Raw genomic sequence first — 25103 nt, 5'->3', positions numbered from 1 at the left:
CACAAGGCACACAGTCACATATGGAAACAAAACACCCATACACATAAGACAAATAAGTAAAATTACTTAAAAATAAACATTGACTTTCATAAATCTCCATTTCTAGATGGAGGGATTAAAATACATTTTCGAAGATAGGCATCACTCTGATGTGAGCTACCAAGCCCTCTCACTGCTCCCCTTCCTTTCCCTCATCAGTTTGGTTCATGTCTCTCCAGCTAAATCCAAACTTTCACCCAATAAAAAGTGGCCTTTAAAGCAGCTTTACATTACACCCATCATTTCCTTCATGGACCTTTGCAATTAATTCCAGGAGTTCTGTCCTTCGTTACCAGTTTACAGGAAGCACCAGAGAACATTGTGGATGACAGGAAAATCCCAAGTCATTCAGATGCTCTAACCTGCTGATACCAGAGAAACCCTGAAGGTACCAGGAACAATGTGGAGAGAAGTGAAAAGAGATCAAGGCCAGGAGGTACACAGAGCCGCATGAGAACAAAGACGAGTCACGAGACCCAAGGAGAATCAGGTGTGGCGGCACACACGTGTAATCCTAGCATTCAGGAGGCTGAGGCATGAAGATTGCAGATTGAAAGCCACTCTTGTCTTCCTAGCAAGATTTTCTCTGAAAATACACTATGTATTAAGGAGAGAAAAAAATATAAATTTTTAAAGTAGAGACAGTAACTGTGTTGAAAATAAGTTAATAACTAAATTAAATATATCAGATTGTCATGATTTAGCTGAAAATAATTTTACAGCACATATTTTAATTGACATAAAAATTTCACTCCTCCCTCCATACATTGAGTGAAGAGAGAAAGGAAGTGGATTAACAGAACCAACTTTCTACTGGCTAATGAATGCTTTGAGTTTTGCTTTGTGGTTGATGTATCCTTGACCTTTATCTTTAAGCACCACACAGAAAAGGAGGAGAACACTGGTCAAAATACCAGAGTCTGTTGGGTGCTTCTACATTAAAACAGTTTAGTGACACCCCACATACAAAACTGGGGTGCAAATGAGTTAAGTAATTTCTCCAAAACGATGAAGGGAAGAAACCATAGAGCTGGAATAAGCTAGAGGAGCCTTCAGACTCTGAGGCCTAGGTCTGTGTATGCTTAGAGAAAACTGAGGAGACAGTGGGGTAGAGAGAAACATTGTATCAATGAACTATTTCGATCCAAATCCTTCACCCTAATCGGTCATGTAGCAATCTCCTAGGAACTACCTGTTGATACCTGGCATTATGTTAAGAACTGAAGAGAGCCAAGGAGCCATGAGAGATGCCCCATCCCCACCCCCTGCCCGGGCCACCTCAGAGAGGCATTCCATGCAAAGCTGTACCACACATTCTGGAATGGGAAAGGAAGCTCAAAGAAAGGGTGTCAGTGGTAGCCAACTAAAACCATGTAAGGCCAGCGGGATGTAGAAACTTATAAAGATGCTGACAGAGAGACCTATGGGTCTCACAGTGGTTCCTACTTAAATCCGCCAAGAAGGAGCTCCCTGAACAATTCATCAATTGAGTTTCATCCTGTGGGCCCTTCCTTTTGGTGAGAGAGACAGCAGCAATCTTCCACTCTGTTGGAAAGCTGTTGGGTTGGTTTTTTCTTTTTGTCTTTTTTTTTTTTTGGTTTGTTTTTTGTTTTTTTGATTTTTTTGGTTTTTTTGAGACAGGGTTTCTCTGTGTAGCCCTGGCTGTCCTGGAACTCACTCTGTACACCAGGCTGGCCTTGAACTCAGAAATCTTCCTGCCTCTGCCTCCCAAGTGCTAGGATTAAACGGGTGCGCCACGATGGTTCTGCTTGTTGCAGCTTATTGCCATCTTGACTTGAATTCTCTTGGCTCTTTCTAAATTTATCATTTCCATATTAATGAAAAGAGGTCAAAAGTACTGTAACTAGATGGGCTTCTAGGTTTGTGCCCCCAGAACTGTACCATAGTGGAGATGGTGAAACCATTTTGGTATCGAGATTCCTTTATACATTTCAAATCAACTGAGGATACCAAAGTACCTTGTTAACATTACATCAAAACCAAAAGACAAAATTCAAATATTTATTTATTTAATCCAAAATTAATCCATCATACCTTAGCGTATATAGGATATTTATTTTAAAACTAAGCACATTTTCCAAACAAAGTAAAATTTTCTGAAGGACATTGTTTTACACTTTCCCAGGTATCTTTAACATGAGACTTAATAAAAGACAGCTGGAGATTTGGCTCTGGGTCTGCAGCCAGTGTGATGCAATACACTGTTTTAGTAGGTGAAGAGAATCTGCCCTCACACAGGCACACATGGGAAGAATGCCAGGAGAGAGAGAGACACAGACACAGAGAGCTTAAGGAGCAAGAATATCTGAGGAAATCGAAATGTTCTAGTTCAGAAAGGTGCTGAATACTAAGTGGAAAGGGTAGGATTTTATCACCAGTCACAGACACTTTTAGCTTTCCTTGAAACAGTAGGTTTACTTTGTCCATCCTCCACCCCCCCACACCCTGAGGAAATATCTGCCAAACATCATTTGTCTATTTCTTTAAGTGTGCATGTGCTTGTGTGTGGGGGGGTGGTGGTGGTACAGGCGTGTAGAGGTCAGAGAAAGCCCTTGTCTTCCACACTGTTTGAAACAGGGTCTCTTGTTGATCATTGTGGTGTAGGCTAGCTGGCCTGCAGGCTTCCAGAGATGCCTGTACCCACCACTCGTTTTTCTGTAGGCCCACTGGGGTTAGATGTGGGGTTACTCTGTCACCTTCGTGTAGATGCCTGAGGCACTGGAGTCAGGTCTTCACACTTGTGCAAGTGTTTTATCCACTGAGCAACACACACCCCAGCCCCTGATCTTTTTTTTTTTTTTAAGTAAAAATCAAACTCTGTAAAAACAAGTGTCTAGTTTAGCTTGCAGGTTAGATAATAATACACATGCTTTTGGTCATTACAGAGGCGAGTCGGGCAGTGGTTTTGTGAGTATGAATTCTGTCTGTTAAGATAATTACTAAGGGGCTTCTTACTGAGTTATTAAAATCTGATAAAATTGGTTGGGTTTTACGTGTTCACAAAAGTCAGTGTTAAATAATACTCTGTTGGCTTTGACCACAACTGTATGGCAGGAAAGAATTCTACAGCAGCAAATACAGCTTGGGATTGATGACTTGACTGGTCTCAGAGGCATCAGCCAAATTATCTGTGTATAAGTCAGAACACTGAAAAGGGCAAATAATGTGTATACACGCGTTTAAACATGTATATTGTTTTATATGCATTTAAATATATGTACTGTGTGTGTGTGTATATATATGTGTGTGTGTGTGTGTGTATGTATAATGTGTGTAAATACATATACACATATACATACACATATACACATATACATCCTGACCAGGCTGGCCTCAAACTCACAGAAATCCATCTGCCTCTGCCTCTCTATTGCTGGTATTAAAGGCATCCATCACTATGCCCAGCTTAATATTTATGTATTTTAATTTTTTTTACCTTAACTATTCCCAAGGGGGAATTGAGTAAACACAAGAGTCCCAGGGGACACACTGAGGTGTCCCTGACTTATGCTGTATGCTAAGGAAAGCAATACCATAATGTCCTCTCAGCATTCCTGGCTGTTGGGTCCTGGAAGACATCACCTGGTAGGATGATGGTTTTTGCTTGGTCTTATCACTTATGAACCTTCTTAGACAGAGGACTTCATCTCTTTGGTTTTCCAGACTTATAAGGGGAAAGCAAACTTATGCCTGGACTCCATGCTCAGAGACGCTGATTCAGTGGTTAAAACATGGTTGGTGTGATAGAATTGGGGGCAGGAGAAGGCTGTCTGCTTCAGTGGGATGGGCATGGGAAGAAACCACTCCTGGAAGTTCTGTAGGGTTTTTATTGCTGTGACGAAACACCATGAGGAAAACAAAGATGAAGGGTTTATTTGGCTTACACTTCCACATCACTGTTATCACTGAAGGAAGTCAGGACAGGAACTTAAGCAGGGTAAGAATCTGGGGGCAAGAGCTGATGCAGAGTCTATGGAGGGGTACTGCTTATGGAATTGCTTGTTCACTCTGCTTTCTTATACAATCCAGGACCACTAGTCCAGGGATGGCATCATTTACAATGAGCTGGGCCCTCCTCCGTTAGTTATTAATAAGAAAATACCCTACAGGCTTGCCTACAGCCCAATCTTATGGAGCCATTTTCTCAGTTGAAGTTCCCTCCTCTCCAACGATGCTAGCTTGTGTCAAGTCGACTCAGAATTAGCTATCACATTGGGCTGTACACACCTATAAATCTAACCCTTTGATAGCAGAGGGAAGAAGATCAAAATTTAAGGTCATCTCAAATTCATAGTAAGTTTGAGGCCAGTGTGGGACACATGAGATCCTATCTGAAACACACAGTTTCAGGACAGAAATTCCCATGCAGGTTGAAAATTGCATTATTCCAGCCATAGCTGCTGTTCTCCTTCCTTAGCGTCTGTGCTGAGGCCATTTGCCATATGCTAAGCCATTCTTCCAGCCACAGAAATTGTCTGTAAATCAAACTGTGCCTCCTGGCTAGAGATAAAACTTAGACTCCCTCTAGGTCCAGAGTGTGAGCCACCACCCTGGGCCATGACCATTCCATGTTACTGTGAGCCCTGCTTTCCAGTAGAAGAAAGGAAGAGCTGGGAAGGAAACATCGGCAGGGTCTTCACCCTGCAGCCAGGCTGTGGATTACCTGAGCCTTGCCTAGGCATGCTACCAGCAGAGAAGAGAGAAGATAGCTCAATAAATAACTGCATGATGACATCTGTGTCCTTGTTTTGACACAGAACCAGGTTAAGGTCATCCTATTTTCTTAGGCTGAGAGTCTATATTTTAATACCTGACTCCTTGTGGCTGTCAGTGCTCTTTGAGTTATTCAAAAGAGCTAAAGAAAGAAGACAAAATTGGGAGATTATTTCCTCCTCCTCCTCCTCCTCCTCCTCCTCTTCCTCCTCCTCCTCCTCTTCCTCCTTCTCCTCCTACTCCTCTTCTTCCTCCTCTTCCTCCTCCTCTTCCTCCTTCTCTTCCTCCTCCTCTTCTTCCTCTTCTTCCTCCTCCTCCTCCTATCCCTCCTCCTCTTCCTCTTCTTCCTCCTCTTCCTCTTCCTCCTCCTCTTCTTCCTCCTCCTGCTCCTAGATAAAACCTGATAGGAAATGTCTATATACATACTGGCTGTGTGTCCATTACTTCTATTGCTGTGATAAAACACTATGACCAAAGCAACTCATAGAAGAAAATGTTTATTTGGGCTTACTGTTCCAGAAGGATGAAAGTCGGTGATGGCAGAATGGAGACATGGTGGTTAGAGCTGAAAGCTGGGAGCTCATATCTTGAACTGAAAACAGGAAGCAAAAGGCAAACCGGGAATGGTGCGTGGCTTTTAAATACTAAAGCCTGCCCACAGTGACATACTTCCTCTAGGAAAGCCACATCTCCCAAGTCCACCCAAACAGTATCACTAACCAGAGAAGAAGTGTTCAAACATCTGAGCTTATGGGGGACATTCTCATTCAAACCACCATAGTGTGTATCTTAGTTGGGGTTTCTATTCCTATACAAAATCATGATCAAGAAGCAAGTTGTTGAGAAAAGAATTTATTCAGCTTACACATTGCTGTTCATCACCAAAGAAAGTCAGGACTAGAACTCAAGAAGGTCAGGAAGCAAGATCTGATGAACAGGTCATAGAAGGGAGCTGCTTACTGGTTTGTTTCCTCTGCTTACTCAGCTTTCTTTCTTATAGAACCCAGGACTACCAGCCCAGGGATGGCACCACACACAATGGGCCCTCCCACTTTGATCACTGAGAAAACGCCTTACAGCTGGATCTCACGGAGGCATTTCTTCAAGGCAGGCTCCTTTCTCTGTGATAACTCCAGCTTGTGTCAAGTTGACACACAAAACCAGCCAGTACAGTGTGTTATCTACTAAGTGAAGGGGGCAGGAAGACGTTTAATTCCTAGGCAATTTCTATAGGACCTACCTTCCCATCTACTAAGGAAAAATGAAATAGCTATACAAATAGCTACAATATAGGACAGTGCCTACTAAGGGCCACTAAAAAACGTCATGCCAAATACATGGATTCTGAATGCTGTGTGTGTGTGTGTGTGTGTGTGTGTGTGTTTCTGGTGTAACTTAGCAGCTGAAGCAGGCCCAAGAAATGCATAGTCTGATTTTGAAGGGAAATATGGCATTTGCCTGGGGCTGGGAGAATAGAGTGATTGCTCCAGACAGAAGGAAAACTTAGAAGACACATCCAGGTATTCATGGGAAACATTTGATTATGTTCCAGGGGCAGGGCTAGGTAAGCATACAGGGAAATCCCACTATTTATTATTTAATCGAGACACTTTATTTTAGTGTGTGTGTGTGTGTGTGTGTATATGAATTTGTGCATTTGTATGTGCACATGCAAGGGTGCATGCACATGTGTGTGGAGGCCAGAGGTCAACCTTAGGTGTCAGTCCAGGAGATGTCCACCTTGTTTTTGAGACATGGCCTCTTACTGGCCACTGGAGTTTACTGATTAGGCTAGATTACCTGAGTAGTGAGCTCTACAGTCCATTGTCTCCCTCTACCTCCCCAGCGCTGACATTAAAAACGTATGCCACTTTGTCCAACTTCTATTTTTTATTTTTTTTAATTTTTTTAATTTTTATTTATTTTTTTGTTTGTTTTTGTTTTTTGAGACAGGGTTTCTCTGTGTAGCCCTGGCTGTCCTGGAACTCATTCTGTAGACCAGGCTGGCCTCGAACTCAGAAATCCGCCTGCTTCTCCCTCCCAAGTGCTGGGATTAAAGGCGTGTGCCACCACCGCCCGGCTCCAACTTTTATTTTAAACAGGGGTTTTAGGGTTCAAAAACTCAGGTCCTCATTTAAGATATCTCTCAGGCCACATTAAAGTTTGAAAAGTGATCTTTTTAATACCTCCCCCCCCCCGCCATACACACAAACAACAGACAACAACAGAGATGGTTAACCATGCTGGAAAAACCTGAAGCTGACCCAGATGAATCAAGAGATATGGTCATCTGCCAAGAAATGGCAGAGCCATGTTGGGGAAATGTTTTCTGTCCCACACTGAGGAGTTAAGACCTCAGTTCACTGAAAAGCAGATTAAAGATCCATTCATGTCAGAATTAAAGACAGTTCTGTAAGATACTCTACTGCACTATACTTCAGTGATTCGAGGTGGGGAAGGGAAGCTCTTGCTCTGTAACAAGACCTGTGGCCCTGATTGAACAGGAACATGCTATTCTTTCATATAACCAACACTACATTCCCATCCCATGCCATGGGACTTGATAATGGAAAAATTAAAAAAAAATTAGTGTAAGATTTAGTTGCTCCCCTAGGGTAGCTGAGCTATCACTTCAGGAATGAAATAAGATGACAGGACATGATTTACAACCTCAAGTGTCATCAGATTCCAAAAGGCATGCTGAGACTTCTGGTGGTTAGCAGGGGAGAGGTCAAGGTGGCCTGGATCTTCAGGGAGTGGGGCCAGCGCAGGGAACTCAAACCTGGTGGGGAAGAGTTACACTTGAGTTGTGTGGGAAAGAAGGGAAGGGATTCTGGGCAGAGGTACCAGAGCAGTAAGATGGTCAGGACATGTGTGAAGGTTTGCAAAACAATACACCGGGGTGGCAGTCCCAGAAGACAGGGTAGGCTGCAGGACGCCTAACACAGGAGGCACAGAGGAGACATCAGGAACCATGTAAGAGCAAACTGTAGGGTGGGCTTGCTTTTTCTCTTCTCAGAGTGTACGTGTGGCTAAGGGACATCAGCATCTGTGCCTGGGGTCGTGGTCACAGGTAGCCACGTGCTGGGTGACACTAGATAAACTTCTTAACAGATAATAACTGACTCTGAAGCCCTGGGAGTGACTGTACTTAAAGGAAGAGCAGCCTCATGGGGCCAGCAGCTGCCAGTGTGAACCTACATGAGCAAGTGTGCACATGCGTGTGGAGGGCAGAGGTCAACCTCAGCTGTCACTCTTTAGGAATAACCCACCATGGTTTGTTTTTTTTTTTAAACACAGTCTCTCTCTCTGGGACCTGGTGCTCGCTAAGGTGGCTAAGATGGTCAATGGTCTGACCTGTCCTCAGCTTCCAGCTTCTGTCCTTGCTGACCACCCTCGTGAGAATGCTCTCCCCTCAAATGATAACCACAACACCCTCCTCCTTTCTCCTCTACCTCTCTTCTCATGGCACACAATTAGTGAGACCTCCTTCCCTGGCTCACCTTCCCAGTACCTGCCCTCTTAGGTTGTTTTGTTTCGTTTTTGTTTTGTTTTGTTTTGTTTTTTGTTTTAACCTTGATACACTGTATACTTTCTGACTTGTTAAGTGTCTGGCTCTTCATATTATCTCTGTCCCAGAAGATCAGGGACTCAAGTGCACATTGCTGTATCATCAGTTTCTAGAATGGTCCCTGAAACAGTGTGGGTATTTAGTGAATCCTCCTGTTTGGAGGAAGTCCTGCTATTAATTTGATTGTGCTGTGTTCCCACCAGCATGTAAGTAGACTGTTTTGCAGGAAGCCCTGAGAGGCTGTGCTTTGGTGAACCATATCACGGACTCCCAGAGTCCTAGGAAGCAGCTCCAAATCTAGCTTTGATTCTAATTAGCTTTGTGACTTTGTGTGGGTTCTGTGATCTCTCTGGGCCTGGGCTGAGTTATAAAGTGTATCAAGGTGAAGACTGGGGAGATGGCTTAGTGGATAAAAATGTTTTTTTTTCACAAGCCCGAATGACCTGAGTTTGGATCACCAGAACCCACATAAAAGCTAGACACAGTAACAAAGATGTCTGAAATCCTGGCATACTCCTACAGGAAGATGGAAAACAGAGGCAGTGGGGGTGGGGAATCTCTAGAAGCTAATGGGATATTGTACCTGCCTTATGGATTGTCTCAAGGTATTGAGGACCCATGCATACCCACATTCATGAACAATACACACATAGACTTACATATAACACACAGAGAGAGAAAGAGAGAGAGAGAGAGAGAGAGAGAGAGAGAGAGAGAGAGGCTTGGATTTGACCAAGAAAAAACTAATTAAGAGTGGAAGGGGCTGAGTATCAGGGTGGTTTGGCCTCCTAGTACTGTGGATAGCCAGGAGTTGGAGAATTCTCATAAATCCCCCAAGGTCTTATTAAAGTTCAGGCATCGATTGGCTAAGTCTAGAGTTGGTGATGGGTTTCTGCCATGATAACTAGTCCCTAGGGATGCTTGATGCTGATGGTCTGAAAGCAATCAGCAAAGTCAAGAATCACTCCCAGCTCTGTTGACACCATGAGTTCAAGAAAGGCAAAAGTCTCCTTGTTAAATTTTCAGAAAACAGCCAGCTGCCACTTGGCTTGCTGCTAAATTGGGCTGAATTCCCAGTCAGTGCCTGCAAGCTACCACCATGTATAAAGAACTCCGTGACTGTTCAGATTCAGTATGGCTTTTAAAAGCAAACAAATAAATATCAAAACTAACTACTGGATCCAGGGAAGAAGAAGGGGCAAAACTAGAACCTAGAACTCTCTCAACTCATAAACTGGCTTAGTTCACGTATGGGGCCCTAAGTTCCGTCCCCAGCATCACTAATAATAATGATGACAGCCATGATGACAAATAAGGTAAGATTGTAGAAAGCTGGCTCAGAACTGTTCTGAGCAGGGAGGAAATCAATCCCAATTTAATTACTTGTCCTTGCTCTGTCGGGGGCCTTGGTGCCTGCTGTGACCAGTTATAGTTTCCTAACCTAGCATCTCGGGTGTCAACCTCACTGTCTGGTACCCACTAGACAAATGAGGGCAAAGCAGCAACTGTCAGAGACAAACAGGGTGGGGGAGTGTGGCAGCTGGCAGGAGGCTAGATGAGGATAACTAGCAACTCTAATTGGAAGAAGAAAGTCCATCTGCTGGGGCAGCAGCCCAGGGTATGCAGGATGACAAGAACAGACAGGACAGCCACAGAATAGCCAGGAGCTTCTTACCCTGCTGCTCAAATGATGACAAGAGTGCCTAACATAGTGATGTTCTGTGGCTATAGCAGGGGGCCTTTTAAAATGGCTCAGTCATCATAAAGCCTTTAAACGGCATCTCTCCAAAATACTGATAGCCAATCACCAGGAGGCCACCGTAACTCAAAACATCTTCCCAGACTTGGGTAGCTATGTATGGAATAGCTCTTGTTCTCCCTTAGGGCAAGCTTCTAAAGATCAGAGTAAAACACTGGATGCAATTGTAACCAGTCCATAAAACTTTATTAATTACCAGCTAAGAGACACTGCAGGAGTTGGTGCTGGAACAGATAGGATAAGTCTTATTTCCTATGGCACTTCCATTCCATGTGAATCCCGTCCCAGTAGGCAGAGAGTCACAATAAACAAAGTTGCAGATAAGTATGCATTATTACTGGGAATAACCCAAGTGTCCATGAGCAGGTGAAGAGAATAATACACAGTGGTACCCCTAAACACTGAAGTGGGAAACACAGCAGAAGGGATGAACACGCCCAACAGGGATGAGGCTTGAGATAACTATGGGGGAGGTAGGAATCCAAATAAGAGAGAATACAGCCCGCAATTCATTTACAGAAAGTTCTACAAAGTATAACTGCACCTATGGGGACAGGAAGCACATGAGTTACTTTTTAAGGATGGTTGGAAAGAGAAGGTCAGGAAGGTAGGGTTGTAAAGAGGAAGAAGAAATCTCCTGTGGCTCCTGGAACCTTGATCGTGGTCATGGTTCCACTGGACTCATGCATGTGCTGGTGGTTATCAAACTGAACACTTTAAATATACCTGATTTGTTAGATGTCAATACATGCACATGTATAGGTGCAGTGTGTACATATAGTATACCATGAGTATATTTAGACACACACACACACACACACATGATGTCACGTGCTACATGAAAAGAAAAAGAAGCCATGAAAGGTAGACCATGCTGGAGGCAGGCAGTGCTATTTTAAACGGTTGGTTAGAGGTTGAATATGTTACTGAGAAAAATTTTTAATGAAGCTGAAGCTATATTGAGAGACAACACTAAAGGGAGAAGGAAGAGCAGGGTCAAGGGTTAAAGCCATAAGGTTGGGACACTCTATGAGACCTCACTTACATCCCTGAGCTCTATGACAGCTGAGAACTCAGTTAATGCTCCCAAGACTTGGACTATCTTGTTGTTCCAACACCCACACTCCTTCACTGCATGAGTCTTACCCAAGTAAACCCCTACATTCCTGGCCTGAGCCTGGTTTCCTAGCACCCACAGAAGGAGAAGTCACTCTTTACCAGCTATGCAGACCACCCTAAGACTCCTGTCAAGCATTTGGAGGCATATTTTGTCCCATTTTTCTGAAATGCTTTGGCCAGGAAGCCAGATTCTCATGACCAAGAGGGACTCTGTGTCTGTCTGTCTGTCTGTCTGTCTGTCTGTCTTACAGCACTCAGGAGACCATTTACTCAGCAGGCACTGTTCAAAAAGCCTTTTCCATGTGTGTTACCAATATGGCATCAGATTCAAAACTTTAATTCTGAACCGAGGGGTCCCTGTCCATACTTTCTAGCCTGTTTTAGCCTGTCCCTGAATATGACCAAGATAACTTTTGTATTTGGCACGGTAATGCCTACTGAATTGTGTCTACCATGTCATAGTCTGAAGCTTTAAACTTCAGTATTGTAGTATTTACCAATGGGACTGATTGGTTTAGATAAATGAGGCTGGAGTCCTTGTTGCACGATTGGCACCCTTACAGGAAGAGACAGAAGAATTATGCTTTCTGTCTCTCCCAGTGAGAAGGTGGATTTCTGTAATCCAGGAAGACGACCACCGCCACACTGAGACATTGACTACAGTACACACTAATCTTGGGCTTCCAAACCTTCAGAATAATAAGAAATGCGTTTGTGTGATTAAGCCACTCCACCTATGGCATTTTGTTGGGCAGCTCAAGTTGATTAAGACATGCAGAATTGGTCAGACCTTCCCATATTCAAATCCCTCTCACAGGCCATCCTATCTCCAGGTTTTTGTGTAGCATGCTCTAGAGAGGGTTCTGAAAAGTTCCCAGAGATCTAGCCTTCTTATTCAGCAGAAGTCCAGATGAGCCTAGTATGATGTCCCAGGGTAGGGGGGTTACAATTGACCCAATATTATAGGACTCAGAGACAAGGAGCCCAGAACAAGGGAGAGGGCCAGGCAGGAAGTGAAGGTGATGAAGTCTAGAGGCAAACTAAATAGGGGCACAGGTGCATGCTGAAAGAATTCACAGATAGTTCTACCAAAAAGTAAGGGTCTATCACAAGCCAGAAAAGGCCAGGAGAAACTTCTAGACTCCCATGTACAACAGAGAAGAACTACAGGCTTTGGTAAGATGCCTTTAGCTGTATGATTGACAGAGAGAAACTATGGCTGAAGCTGGTCATCACAAAGACACATATTAAAAAGTGGACCCCAGCCTCCACCTTGCCTCAGTCCCCACAGTCCTGCACACCATCATAACTTGCCCTCAGTCCTGTCCCAGTCTCTATGGTCCTGCCAAATCATAGGCCTGATTTTGTTCCAGCTCTGCCACAACTGTGCCATCCACTCTTACTAAAAATCTTAGAGGGTGTTTGACCAAACACTCTTAAGTACTAGAATTCTGTGGTTTCTACATCAGTGAGACTCCATCTTTTCAATCTTCAGCAGCTCTGGACTGTGACTCTGATTGCCATGGGGAGGGCCAAGAACGTCCCTAACACTCCTGGTTCACTCTCAGACCTCAGGAGATGTTGACGGAGGGACCCTGTAAGAGTCAGCACATTTCCAGTGTCAATTGATGAGTGAGCCTTTCCCTGGCTGTTCCAAGGTCTGAAGAGGGGTTCTCAGATCAATCTGTCACCTACCCCCAAGACTCACATGATCTGTTCTGAAGGGCTAGCACCATCATGAGAAGAGCTACCAAATGCCTGTCTCTGGGAAAAGGTGAGTAAATGTTCTAAGGGCTGGCTTATGACCATTCTCTGAGATACTCACCTACTGAAGTCACAACCAGGAAGTGATGATGGACAGGGAATTCTCGGAAGGGATCCATTACCCCTGAGACTAAATGGGAGGTTCTCATCAGACCCTCAGAACCCATTCAAGTCGGCATGGTGAGAGTAAGTGGATCTGAGTGAGACACACCTTCTGAATTCATTCAGTAAGAATGTCAGGGAGCCCCATGCTGGGAAGAGAAGTTCTTTAGGTGCCGGAAAGTTCTTCCAGTCATCCTTAAGACTTGTTACACCTACTTAAGCACACAGAACGCCGAGTTCACAAAATGCTTTCCAGCCTTGGATGAAAACCATCAGCACTTAGCCAAGACATAATGAGGTTCAGTCATCTTTATTTCTACCCAGTGAGGTCTTGATCAAGCACGCTAGTGGTATTTTACCTCCAACAAGAAAAGAACTGAAAAGAAAAGTGTTGCCACTCCAAACTAGCTGTCTTTTTTTCTCCCTAAAATGCCCATTTTAATCTGTCTCAAAAGTGTTCTTTTGGTGTGGCAGTATATACCTTTAATCCCAGGACTCTGAAAGCAAGGACAGAGGCAAGATGATCTCTGTGTGTTCAAGACCTTTCTGGTCTACATAGAGAGTTCACGGCCAGCCAGGGCTACACAGTGAGATCCTCTCTCCAAAACAAACAAACAAATCAAAACATTTTTGAGACAGCTTGAGAGAGCAATGTGACAAGTTGGCCTCAGATTCTTCTCTTAATGTAGAAAATAAAGCCCTGTCTTCTGTAAGTGGTTGACTTACAACAACAATTCTAATGTTAGCTGGGTGTGTGTTTTGAGATATTTCCTTTGGAATAAGGATGTCTTTAACTGAGTCTTGGATCCCTCCTAACTTCATTCATAGTTAGAGTCTTTGTGGCTTTGGGGTACCTGAGAGGGCTGAGATGTTCTTGGGTGATTGTGTACAGGAAGGGACTGATATGTCTCTCAGGGACTGGACAAAGGCATGGGCATAGACAACAAGTCCTGATGCTGAACTCTCAGACCAGAGTAGCCTAAGGAATACAGCACATGCCCCACGTCTCATGAAGTCTGTCTGCTCAGGCTGGAGAGATGCTCAGTTGGTAAAGGGGTTGCTGTGCAAGCATGGGGACTTGAGTTCATATTCTTAGCACCCACAGAAAAAGTAGGTACCTATAGTGGATTATAATCCATAGTGCTAAGGAGGTGGAGATAGCAGACTTCCCTGTAGCTTGCTGCCAGCCAATCTAGACCAATCAATGAGCTCCGTGTTCAGTAAGAACATTATCTAAAAGACTTGAGGAAGTCTTTTAGAAGTGCCTGGGGAATGATGCTAGTATTAACCATGGGTCTCCATGTACATGTATACATGCACACACATGTGGACATGTACAAACAGCTGTACATACCCATACCTAAACACATACACACAAAGAGAAAGAGAGAGAGAGAAAGAGAGAGAGAGAGAGAGAGAGAGAGAGAGAGAGAGAGAGAAACTGGTATAGCTGATAAATTACCAAAGTCTCAGATTTACCTCTAAAACAACCCTTCAAATACAGTTATGATATAAAAACATATAATAATAAAATCTAGTATCTGTAGTATAATAATGTTTTTTCTTCTAATAAATAGTCATTTATTTTTATGTCTGTTTCTTAGAATAGAATATGACATCATGCAAGACTCAGCAGTCCTCTACCAGATCTGTGACTAAAACATATTAAGTACTCTTCTTGTTGAATAAATGAACGGATTAAGAATTGATAAAAAGTGTTCCATGGGAAAAGGGTAGTCACAGGGAGTGGGGGTTTTGGTTAGTTGGTTTTGTTTTACATGGGACAGGGACATGTGGAGATAGAAATTTTTAAAGATCCGCTAAGCAGTCCATGCATGGAGAAGGTAATAGAATATGAAATTTGACTATGGCAGGGCTGGAAAGATGGCTCAGAGGTTAAAAGTATGTACTGCTTTTCCAGAGGACCATATCAAGTGGCTCACAGCTGAATGTAACTTTAGATCCAGGATACCCAATGCCCTCTTCTGGCTTCCATTGTAACTCACATGACACATGTACATATGTTTTGTTTTGTTTTGTTTTTTCAAAAATATTTGGCCATTAATTTCCTAATCTGAGCATGATACCTTGCTGACACACGGCTTCATTTCTTCACTCTTCAAAAAGAGTAGTCTGTGTACTTGTCTTCAATTTGAGGTGTCCTTGTGTCTGTCTTTGGTCAGAATAATGTGGTGGTTTGGGTGTTAGAGTGAGCACCAGAGACCCTGTAGCTCTCTTACCTGTCCTGAAAGTCAGTTCCTGCCTCCTAGAGGACAGAGTCAGTATAGAGGAGACACCTAGCAATATTGGCCGCCAGACACAGGAGCAAATGTAACTTGGCCCTTTTAGGCTACCCAGTCCTCACGCTGGCTCAAACGTCATGAATGAGCACGGGGAAACAAATAGGAGGTAGTGGGGAAGCCCTTGGGTACCAGGAACACAGCCTGGAAGTGAGTATAGGATTCCAGGTGCTTCCTCTCTCCCTTGTGTCCCTTGGGCATGAGGTGGATGATTTTACTCCATGTGTTTTAGGTGCTCCATCATGATACACCACCTCCCCACCAATCATGGGCCAGACCCTCCAAAGCTGTGAGCTAAAATGTTCTTGCTTTATAAACTGGTTGTCTCTGGCATATTTATAGTGATAGAAAGGTGGCACAATGTCCAGTTTGGGGCATGGTTGGAAAATATCCCTTGACTTTGACCTGCAGATGACTCCAGGTGACCTGGACAAACTCTAGGTTATGTTCCGGGAGCTAATTCTATGTTACAAGATGCTGCTCTCCTGTGTCCAGATAGATTAAGGTCAGCATTCTTCTTGGTTGGCTGCTCAGATACACCACACATGTGTTTCCTAAGACTGTTGTAACAAATCTCCACAAACCAGGGGGCATAAACAATAGAAATTTATTTTTTTAAGCATCTAGAGGCTTGAAATGTACATCTGGTGTACTTCTGAAGTCCAAGATCAAAGTGCCATCAAAGTCAAACTTCCCTTGAAGACTCTGGGGAGAATCATCCTTTGCTGCTGCCTTGCTGGTAGTCTTGGGCAATCCTTAGCTTGTAGCTGCTTCACCCTCTTTCTCAGCATCCATCTCCCCTGGCTGTTTTCTTAGTCGTGTCTCTGATTTCCCTTTCTCTATGGACACTGGTCATCAGTTTAGGGATTACTCAAATCCTGTATAAGCTCAATCATGACTGCAAAGACACTGTTTCCAAATAAGGTTCTAGTCCAAGATTCGAAATGTACATAGATATGGGGGTATCCTGTGGACACATTGGCTTGTTACGTCTGTGTAAGCTTTTAGGCTTGCCTCAGCCCACCCAGTGGAGCAAAGTCAACGAGCATGCAAGAGGACCTTCCATTCTCATCTCATCTCATCTGTAATCTGTACACTCTCATTCTCTCTCTCTCTCTCTCTCTCTCTCTCTCTCTCTCTCACACACACACACACACACACACACACACACACACAGTGAGTTCCAGGCCTGGCAGGGCTACAAAGTAAGACCCTGTCTTAAAAATTAAAAATAAAAAGCTAAAACACTTCTCGTGTTTTTTTTTTTTAAAAAGACCCGTGATAGCTAATTTTATGTTAAACTTAACACAAGCTAGGGTCATCAAAGAGGTGGAAGCTTCAACTGAGAAAATACCTTCATAAAGTATTTTCCCTCCTTTCTGTATGTAAGGCTGGATACAAGCTTGGAGTATATTTTTTTTTTGATGTGAGAGGGCCCAGCCCTTTGTGGATGGGGCCATCTCTGAACTAGTGGTCCTGGGTTCTAATAACAAAGCAGCTGAAACAAGCCATGGGGAGCAAGCCAGTAAGCAGCACCCCTCCATGGCCTCTGCATCAGCTCCTGCCTTTAGGTTCTTACCCTGTTTGAGTTTCTGTCCTGACTTCCTTCAATGATGAACAGTGATGTGCAAAAGTAAGCCAAATAAACCTTATCCTCCCCAAGTCGCCTTTGGTGATGGCGTTTCATCACTGCAATAAAAATCCTAACTAGAAGAGGATCTTTCCCTCTAGGTGTTGGTTCTGGACATACTTTTAATATTTACATCATATTCATAAAAGGTCACGTGGTTTCCCATTCGTACATATGTTGGTGCTGTTTGCTTTCACTATGAGGTAGAAAACATCCACTAGTGTTTTCCTCCATCTCTCCCAATTTCTATATCTTTAAGGTAAAAATACATATTTTTTTTTCAAGCTGTATGCGGGTGTTAATGCTCTCGGATACTTTTTTGGCTCTCTGACTCTCTTCCCTGGCAAGCACGCTTAACCTGTAGCTATACAGGCACTGATACATCTCTCCCAGAAAGAGAGTTTGAGGTGAAAAGAGGTATGTGAGCAGAGAGAGTCCCACCAGGTACTTAAAGGAGGAAAAAGCCAAATTCCAGTAACCTAGCAGCAAAATGGATGCTCCTGGTATGGTTTCAGTCTAAACATTCACCACACAGAGACCCACATGTTTGAACATACGGTAAGGCCATGTTAGAGGTTGTAGCACTGGGATGGAGGAAGGAGGTTCCACTGGAAGCTGGCCTTTGAAGGTTCTATGTTCTTCCTTGGTCCTACTCTCTACTTCCTGATCCATCAAGATGCAAGTTCCCACTGCCTCAGACCAAATCGCTCCATCAAGCTTTCTCCTCCGAGATGGGCTGTGTCCTCTGAAAGTGGTAAGTCCCCCCTTCCTCGTTTCCATCTGGTACTCCAACACAGCCATGAAAAAAGTAACTAAAACCAACACAGAGCAGAACTACAGATTGGAACTTCTAAAACCCCCAGAGTCCTTGAGAGGCAGGTGCCTCTGAAGACCCAGGGATCATTTTTAATGATCCCAAGTCCAAATCAGGGTAGCCTTTGAGGTGATCCAGCGGATCACCATGCTTTAATGGCAAAATACTTTAAGGCTAATATTAGAACAATTAATATTTGTGATCTTTGAAAGGCATGCATATAAATTATCATTTGTTTTCCTAAGCGGTGTCTGTGTGAAACGAAGAGTTCCTGGAATCTATGAGCCCCATAATCTACTGAACTACCCATCAATCCTGATGGGCACAATAAACAAACATCCTTAGGGAAGCCTGTGCAGTAAGATCAGAAGAGGAGAGAGTGCTTAAGGCTTAAAAGGACTGTGAGCTCCTGGAACCTCCCATGAGCCTAAGATGGATTCCAATGAATGAAACAGAGATGTGGAAAGACAGGTGCAGTGATAGGTATAGTAGAATGTTTATGTCTGGCTTAAGGCGAAATGTATTAAAGCTTTCATATCTGACTTGGAGTGAAATGTTTCAGCAAAGCCTTCACTATGTTTCGGTCAATAGCAGAGGCTGAAAAATTGCTTAAGGCTGTTTGAATCTTGAAGAAATGCTGTCTCTCTGGAAAGTCTGCACTTGGTACTACACGACAGTGTGCTGCTTCACTGACCTTGGTCCTAAGACACTCGTGGCAAACCTGGAGTTCTTACTTTCCATTATGCCTAGCCATGGTCAAAAGGGACTGAGATCTGTGTGGGTCATCTGCTCTCAGGGGCAGCAACGGCAAGATAACTTTGGTAGCTGGAACCTCTCCCAGCCCCAGTTAACCTAACATAATGTTTGACTAAAGTAACTCCAGTGAGTGTCAGTCTATTCCAAGAAGGCTGAAATCCTCTAGTCCTTCAAGAAATGAAGGTTTAGCATCTTGGTGAGCATATATATATACATTTCACCTACAACTAACATCAATCAATAGATGAGACATAGATTGGAATGAAGAAGCCTGAAAGTCCAAGCCCTGCTCAAGGGGCACAAACGACAAATTGGCTGCCTGCTAGATGCTTTTAATGTGAAGAACAAATGGCTCTGCTTATTTACTGTCTGTCCTCCATACTGGAGTAAGTGTTTTTGTCTGTCCTCCATACTGGAGTAAGTGTTTTTGTGAGAATGTAGACAATATTTGTTATTTTCCTCCATCTCTAGCATTAGGTACAAGGCCTGCTATATTGTCTGCAGAATGGCAGCCTTGGTAGTCTGTAAACTACAAGAATTTAGCATGGTAAGATGACCTTTGCCCTTACTTTAAACAAAAAGGTTCATGGGCGATGAGAAAGCTGGTGGAGGCTCCTGAGAGATGGCTCTGTTGGTAAAGATGCCTGTTGACCTGAGTTCAGTCTTCAGGGCCCACATATTAGAAGGAGAGAACTGACTTCCTGCAGGCTGTTCCCTGACTTCTACCTGCGTGCCACGGCGTGTGAGCATGCAAAACAAATTTAAGATAAATTTAAGATTAAGACATATAAAAAAGAAAGTAAGCTAATGACTACCTCTGTCTGCTATATGAAAATTTATAAGCAGTAAAATATTTAGATCTCTTAGTCATACTATTTTTTTTTTTTGCAGACAAAGAAAATGAGAGGTTAAGCAACTGAGCAAGATCTCAGAGCAAGATAATTAATAACATGAAATTCAAACTCAAGACTCAGTTTCTATTTCCCTCACCCTAGGTCTACTGGCTCACATTCATGCCTTCCAGTCATTCCTATGCTCTACTGTACTGCCAGCCTCCTTAAAGATGCTTAGGGCACTGAGACTGATTCAGTAACACTGGGGGATGCCCATATATGTGTGTAAAATGTCTCCCATAGGCTCATGTGTTTGAAAATGTTGTCCTCATTTGGTGACACTGTTTGGGAAGGTTACAGGATTTAGAAAAAGTGGTCCTTGCTGGAGGAAATGGGTCACTGGAGATGAGCATTGAGGTTTCATCACCCAGCACCACTTCCTGTCCACTCTCTGCTTTTTGACTGCAGATACAATGTAACTAGTGGACCTCTTGATTCCTACATGCCTTGCCCACCATGATAAAACGTATCTCCTCAAACAATAATCCAGAGTAAACCCTTTCTTGCTTAGGCTTCTTCTCATGGTCTCTTATCACACCAAAAAGAAAGGCAGCTAATACAGGGACCACAAATGCAGAGACCCTAACAGCTTCAAACAGAACAGTTCACATCTTCCCTACATATCCAGCCTCTACATTTCAGGTAATCACATCTCCTGGGGAAACAAAAAGATCTAGAAACTACTGTGCTGAACTGTCACTACTTTTCTTTTTAAGAGGAGAACAAGGCTGACCTTGAATTCCTGATCTTCCTGCCTCAAACTCTGAAAAATAACGTCTGAAAGTTGGTTTCTATCCTTTATTCCCATATGCACTGGTTGTGGGTTCTGATCAGTCACTTCTGTTTCCTTTATCCAATATGGAAAGTTGAATAACAGCGCTGAAATCACATCATGTTTTCTTAACTTTCTACCAAGATTAAACAAGAAAACGAAAAAAAGAAAAAAACCCAAACTAACAAACAAACAAAAAACTCATGCAATGTAGGAAAATTATTTGGAATTCTAGATAAAGTTTAAATCTATCAAAGGCAAACTAGAGAAGGCTAAATAGTTTCTTAGCTTGATGAATATAGTCACCCTTCATTATCCTAGGGAGATCTCAGTTCTAGGAGAGCCAACCCTGAGAATGCTCAAGTCTCTTTCCTATATAATATGACATACTGTTTGTACAAATCACCTCATGTTAATTTTAATGTCTAATATGACATAAATTATATATAAATTACTAGTGTACTATATTGCCTAGGGAATGAAGATAACCATGCCTAGTCCTAATATAATTTTTTAACATATTTTCACCTCATGGTTGATTAAATCTGCAGGTAATTCACTCATACAGAAGAAGCACTTTACTCAGTACTGGCTGCTTTGGCTGTTGCCTGACAGTAACATCTAAGTCCAGGACTTCTGAAGCTTACATGAGCCTGACCTTGTAGTAACCAGCACAGCCTGGAAGACAGAATTTTAGTGAATGGTCCCCAGAAGCCAAGCCACTTACCATGAGAGATGTAGCAAATGAATATACTGGTTCTCAAAGAACTCATAACTGGAAACAGTGCCTCCTGAGTCTATGGCTTGACCATTCTTATACCAAGTCACCTCTGGCTTGGGCTGACCTGATGATTAAAAAAAAATTAGAGAATATATAAATATTTTTCAAAACATTATAAATTTATAAATGGGAATTAATAAGAAGGCCTGTTAATGAGCACAATGGGATATGCTAATGAAATACAGAATAAGAGCTGCTGTCTCTAATATAAGAAACTATTTCCTAAATTATCCAAAATTAAATAATCCTCCAAAATTGTGGTGGCTCTTCAGATAAAGGCACTTGCCATTGAAGTCTGATGGCCTGAGTTCAGTTCCTGGATTCTGCATGATTGAAGGAAAAAAATAGACTCCCGTGTTGTTGAAAACCCTTTTAAATTTTTAAAATGTTTATCCCTCTGACCTCTGATCTCTGTCCTCCAAATGTATTCTGTGGTATACGTGTACCACAACACACACACACACACACACACACACACAGATAAACAAAATATATAATCAATAGCAAAGGATAATTTTTAGAGTATCCAGTAGGCAACGATGCGGGTAACATATGATTTTCAGTGCTTATGGAGTCAGAGTCTCATCCAAGAGCCTCAACCTCGGGAAATGAGTGTGTCTCATTCCATGATAGGACCGACTAACATTCCTAGATTTGGTAAACTTGATGTCATCTTGTAAATTTTATCCAACAGAGATCCAAACAATATCTGTCCAAGTAGAAAAGCTAACACTGTAGGGTTTTGCTGCTCCGTAGGATATTAACTGGCATCGCGCCCAGCCCATGTACGTTCTCCTAACATTGTTAGATTACTTTTAAGTATACAGTTTCTCAGGTTTAGTATTCCCTAGTTCTTTAACTCATTAATGAGTTGAACAAAACCTTTGATTGCTAATTTCACATCCGCACAGAGATCACTTTACCTGTTGTTTCCTTTAAAGATTTGTCTTTATTTTCAGTTACATGTTTGTACCTACCTGACTCTGTACACGGGAGTGTCAGTGGCTGAAGAAGCCAGAGGGATTCCCCTGGAGCTGTGTTAAAGTTGTGAGGCAGCCAACATCCTCTGGAATCAAGCTTAAGCAAGAGCAGTATGCATTCTTAGCTTCTGAGACAGTGGTTCTCAGCCTTCCTAACGCTGTGACCCTTTAATCCAGTTCCTCATGTTGTGGCGATCCCCCAATCATAAAAGGATGTTGTTGCTACTTCATAACTGTAATTTTGCTACTGTTAAGAATTGGGATGTAAGAATCTGTATTTTCCAATCTGTAGGGGATCCCTGTGAAAGAATCTTTTGGGGCCCAAAAGGGTCACAACTCACAAATTGAGAACTACTGTTCCAAGCCATCTCTTGAGACCTTCACCCTACCTTTTTGAAAATTACATTTTTGTGTGTACTGCTGGATCCTGCACAGATCATAAAGTGCTGACTCGTCTTATGTCAACTCGACAAAGCTGGAATCATTTAAGAAAAGGGAGCCTTAGGTGAGAAAACACCCCTACCAGATCAGCCTTTGGGCTAGTCTGTGGGTGTTTTCCTAGTTGATGATCGATGTGGGAGGTCCCAGGCCATTGTGAGTGGTGCTATCCCTCGGCTGGTGGTCCTGGGTGCTATAAGAAAGCCATGAAGAGCAAGCCAGTAAGCAGCACCCCTCCATGGAACTCCTTCTTCAGTCTCACCTCCAAGGTCCTGCCCTGACCAAGTTCCTGCCATGATTTCCCTCAGTGAGACTGAACGACCAAGGATGGCTTGAGAGTTGCAAAGTGAAATACAACCTTTCCTCCTCACGTTGCTTTTGAACATGTTTTACTACAGCAGTGGAAACCCTAACTGCCACACTAGGCCGGGGTCCTACCACTTAGCTACACCCCAAGCCCATTGGAAATTATGCTTAACAGTGCTTAAACCTGACCTGAAAGAATAAAGTGGATTTTTTTCAAACCAAGTGTTTCTATGAAGCCTATAAGGTGGCTCAGTGGGTAAAGGCACATGCTACTAAGCCTGGTGATCTGAGTTCCGTCCTTGGGACCCACATGATAGAGGGAGAGAACTAACTCCCAAAAATTGTCCTCTGACCTTACATGTAAGCTGTGGTATGCAAGTGTAAGGATGTGTGTGTGTATATATATGTGTGTATACTCATGTGTGTGTGTGTATGTATACACACACACACACACACAGAGAGAGAGAGAGAGAGAGAGAGAGAGAGAGAGAGAGAGAGAGAGAGAATGTAATGAAAAAAATGTTATCTATGGTCTATGGGTATTTTCTATGGTGTCTATGGTCATGCCACTCTGAGCATGCTCCATCTCCTTTGATCTCAGAAGCTAAGTAGGATTGACTCCGGTTAGCTCTTTGAATGGAACAAGAACAAAAATGCCATTTTCTTCCTAAAGAAAAAATCTGGAAGACCTGTCTTCTAGACAGGTCTTAGGTACGTATGAATGATAGTATCACAAAAACTGACACACCCACACTTCTTCCCTCAGAAGGAGGGTTCATTCCTCTCTGGTGATCTATTAATAACTATGTGTGCTGCTCATGGGTCAATGGAGGAATTTAACCCACACAATAGGGATTTTTTTTTCTTTCCTGTTACTAGACAAGAAAGTTTCCAGCATGTCCCAATGAGCTTTCTCGGTACCCTCCATGTCACCAAGAGTTATCAAGTGAGCTGAAAGTACCGGAAGCAAAGCTCAGTATTGAAAATGGCACCGCCATTCTGATTTTATACTGGAATGATCTTGGGGTTCATTTTCTTATTATGTCATTTTTGGCAAGCAACCCAGAGGGCTCCAAAGAAGTCCCTGTTCTCCTAAGGCTGTAGGGAGGAAAGAAGTCAGGAAGGTAAAAATCAGGAGACCTGGACCACAGCAGACCTGAGAACACTCAGGGCCCGGCTCCTTGTCTGCATGGCAAGGCTGTGAGTGTGCATTTCCCACAGTTGTGGGGTTTTCCTGCCTTTTCCTCCAGGTAGGTGCCTGAGCAGCTGCCCCCAAGACTAAGAACAGAGAGGCCCACATGTAAGCCTGTTCCCTATATCAGCAGCTGCTTGCCTCCACTTCCTACAGGTAGATGGAAACAGTCAAGAGGAACATCTCTGAAAACCACCAGAAGAAGGGGCTGTCAGGCTTCATTTCTGCCTGCTCTGCCCTGTCTCATAGCCCCACCCTCAGCCAGCTTTCTCCAGCTCCTGATTAGGAAGCACTGAGTTCCTCCTTTTTGTGTTGGGGGGGGGGCGGCTTTTCCTGGAACATTGTCACCTCACGTTGTTCATTCAGCCTGACTGAAGCTGGTTGCTTTCCTCCAGTTTCCAGGTTTTTCCCTGTGCATAGTCTAAGCCTGAACCATCAGCCTGAAACGAGACATGCATAGGGAAGTGGTATCTTGTACCTTGTAGAAGGTTCTTTTTTCTCCTGGAAACCTCACCTAAAACTTCTCCTTCCTCTCTGTTTTCCAATGCTAAGAACGGGACTTGGGGTCTTGCTAGGCAACAAGTCTACCACTGAGCCATCCTCCCCCACCCCAGCCTTCCTCTGCCTTTGCTTTTGAGCCTCTCGGTAAGTCAATGCCTGATCTATTCAGAATGATCTAGCTACTATGTGTGACACCAGTGACCAAGTCTAGGATTTGTCTAAACACACAGGGTTCTCTCACAAGACTCAGGATCAGCTTGCATTTCTCCTTCTGTCTGAAAGATCGTCAAAGATCACCGAGAGTGTGCATGGACACCCCAAACTCCAGACCAAAGACACACTTTATCTTGACTTCTGCTAACTAAGGATAGTCATTTCTCTGGCCACCATTCCTCCTTTGAGTTAGGAAGAGAAGAGGAGGGCTGGTGTCTTCATGATTTCAAGGGTACATACAATCTAAGAAAGAAGAGAATCGTCCACATAGATAAAATATCATTTACTTCTCTGTGAAGTTACTTTGTTTTTCTTCTTTATTTCTGTGTGCATATGTATCTCTCCTTCTCCCAAGCTCTTTCTGACTTTATACACACACACACACACACACTTTCTCTCTCTCTCTCTCTCTCTCTCTCTCTCTCTCTCTCTCTCTCTC

At 43.2% G+C, this 25103-nt stretch overlaps 1 protein-coding gene across 1 annotated transcript in view; it reads right to left on the bottom strand.

Annotated features, from left to right (window-relative positions):
• Window positions 1-25103, bottom strand: part of Alpk2 (alpha kinase 2) — a 126000-nt gene that overhangs the window by 85266 nt on the left and 15631 nt on the right. Inside the window, exon 3 of the mRNA XM_028774303.1 lies at window positions 20981-21098. Coding sequence (XP_028630136.1) covers window positions 20981-21098 — 118 coding nt within the window. The remainder of the gene's footprint in view (window positions 1-20980; window positions 21099-25103) is intronic.

The sequence above is a fragment of the Grammomys surdaster genome, unplaced genomic scaffold, assembly GCF_004785775.1.
Source record: "Grammomys surdaster isolate TR1022 unplaced genomic scaffold, NIH_TR_1.0 239, whole genome shotgun sequence".
Lineage (NCBI taxonomy): Eukaryota > Metazoa > Chordata > Mammalia > Rodentia > Muridae > Grammomys > Grammomys surdaster.
Note: the sequence above shows the minus strand (reverse complement) of the source record. Positions and strands in the feature narration are given on the sequence as shown.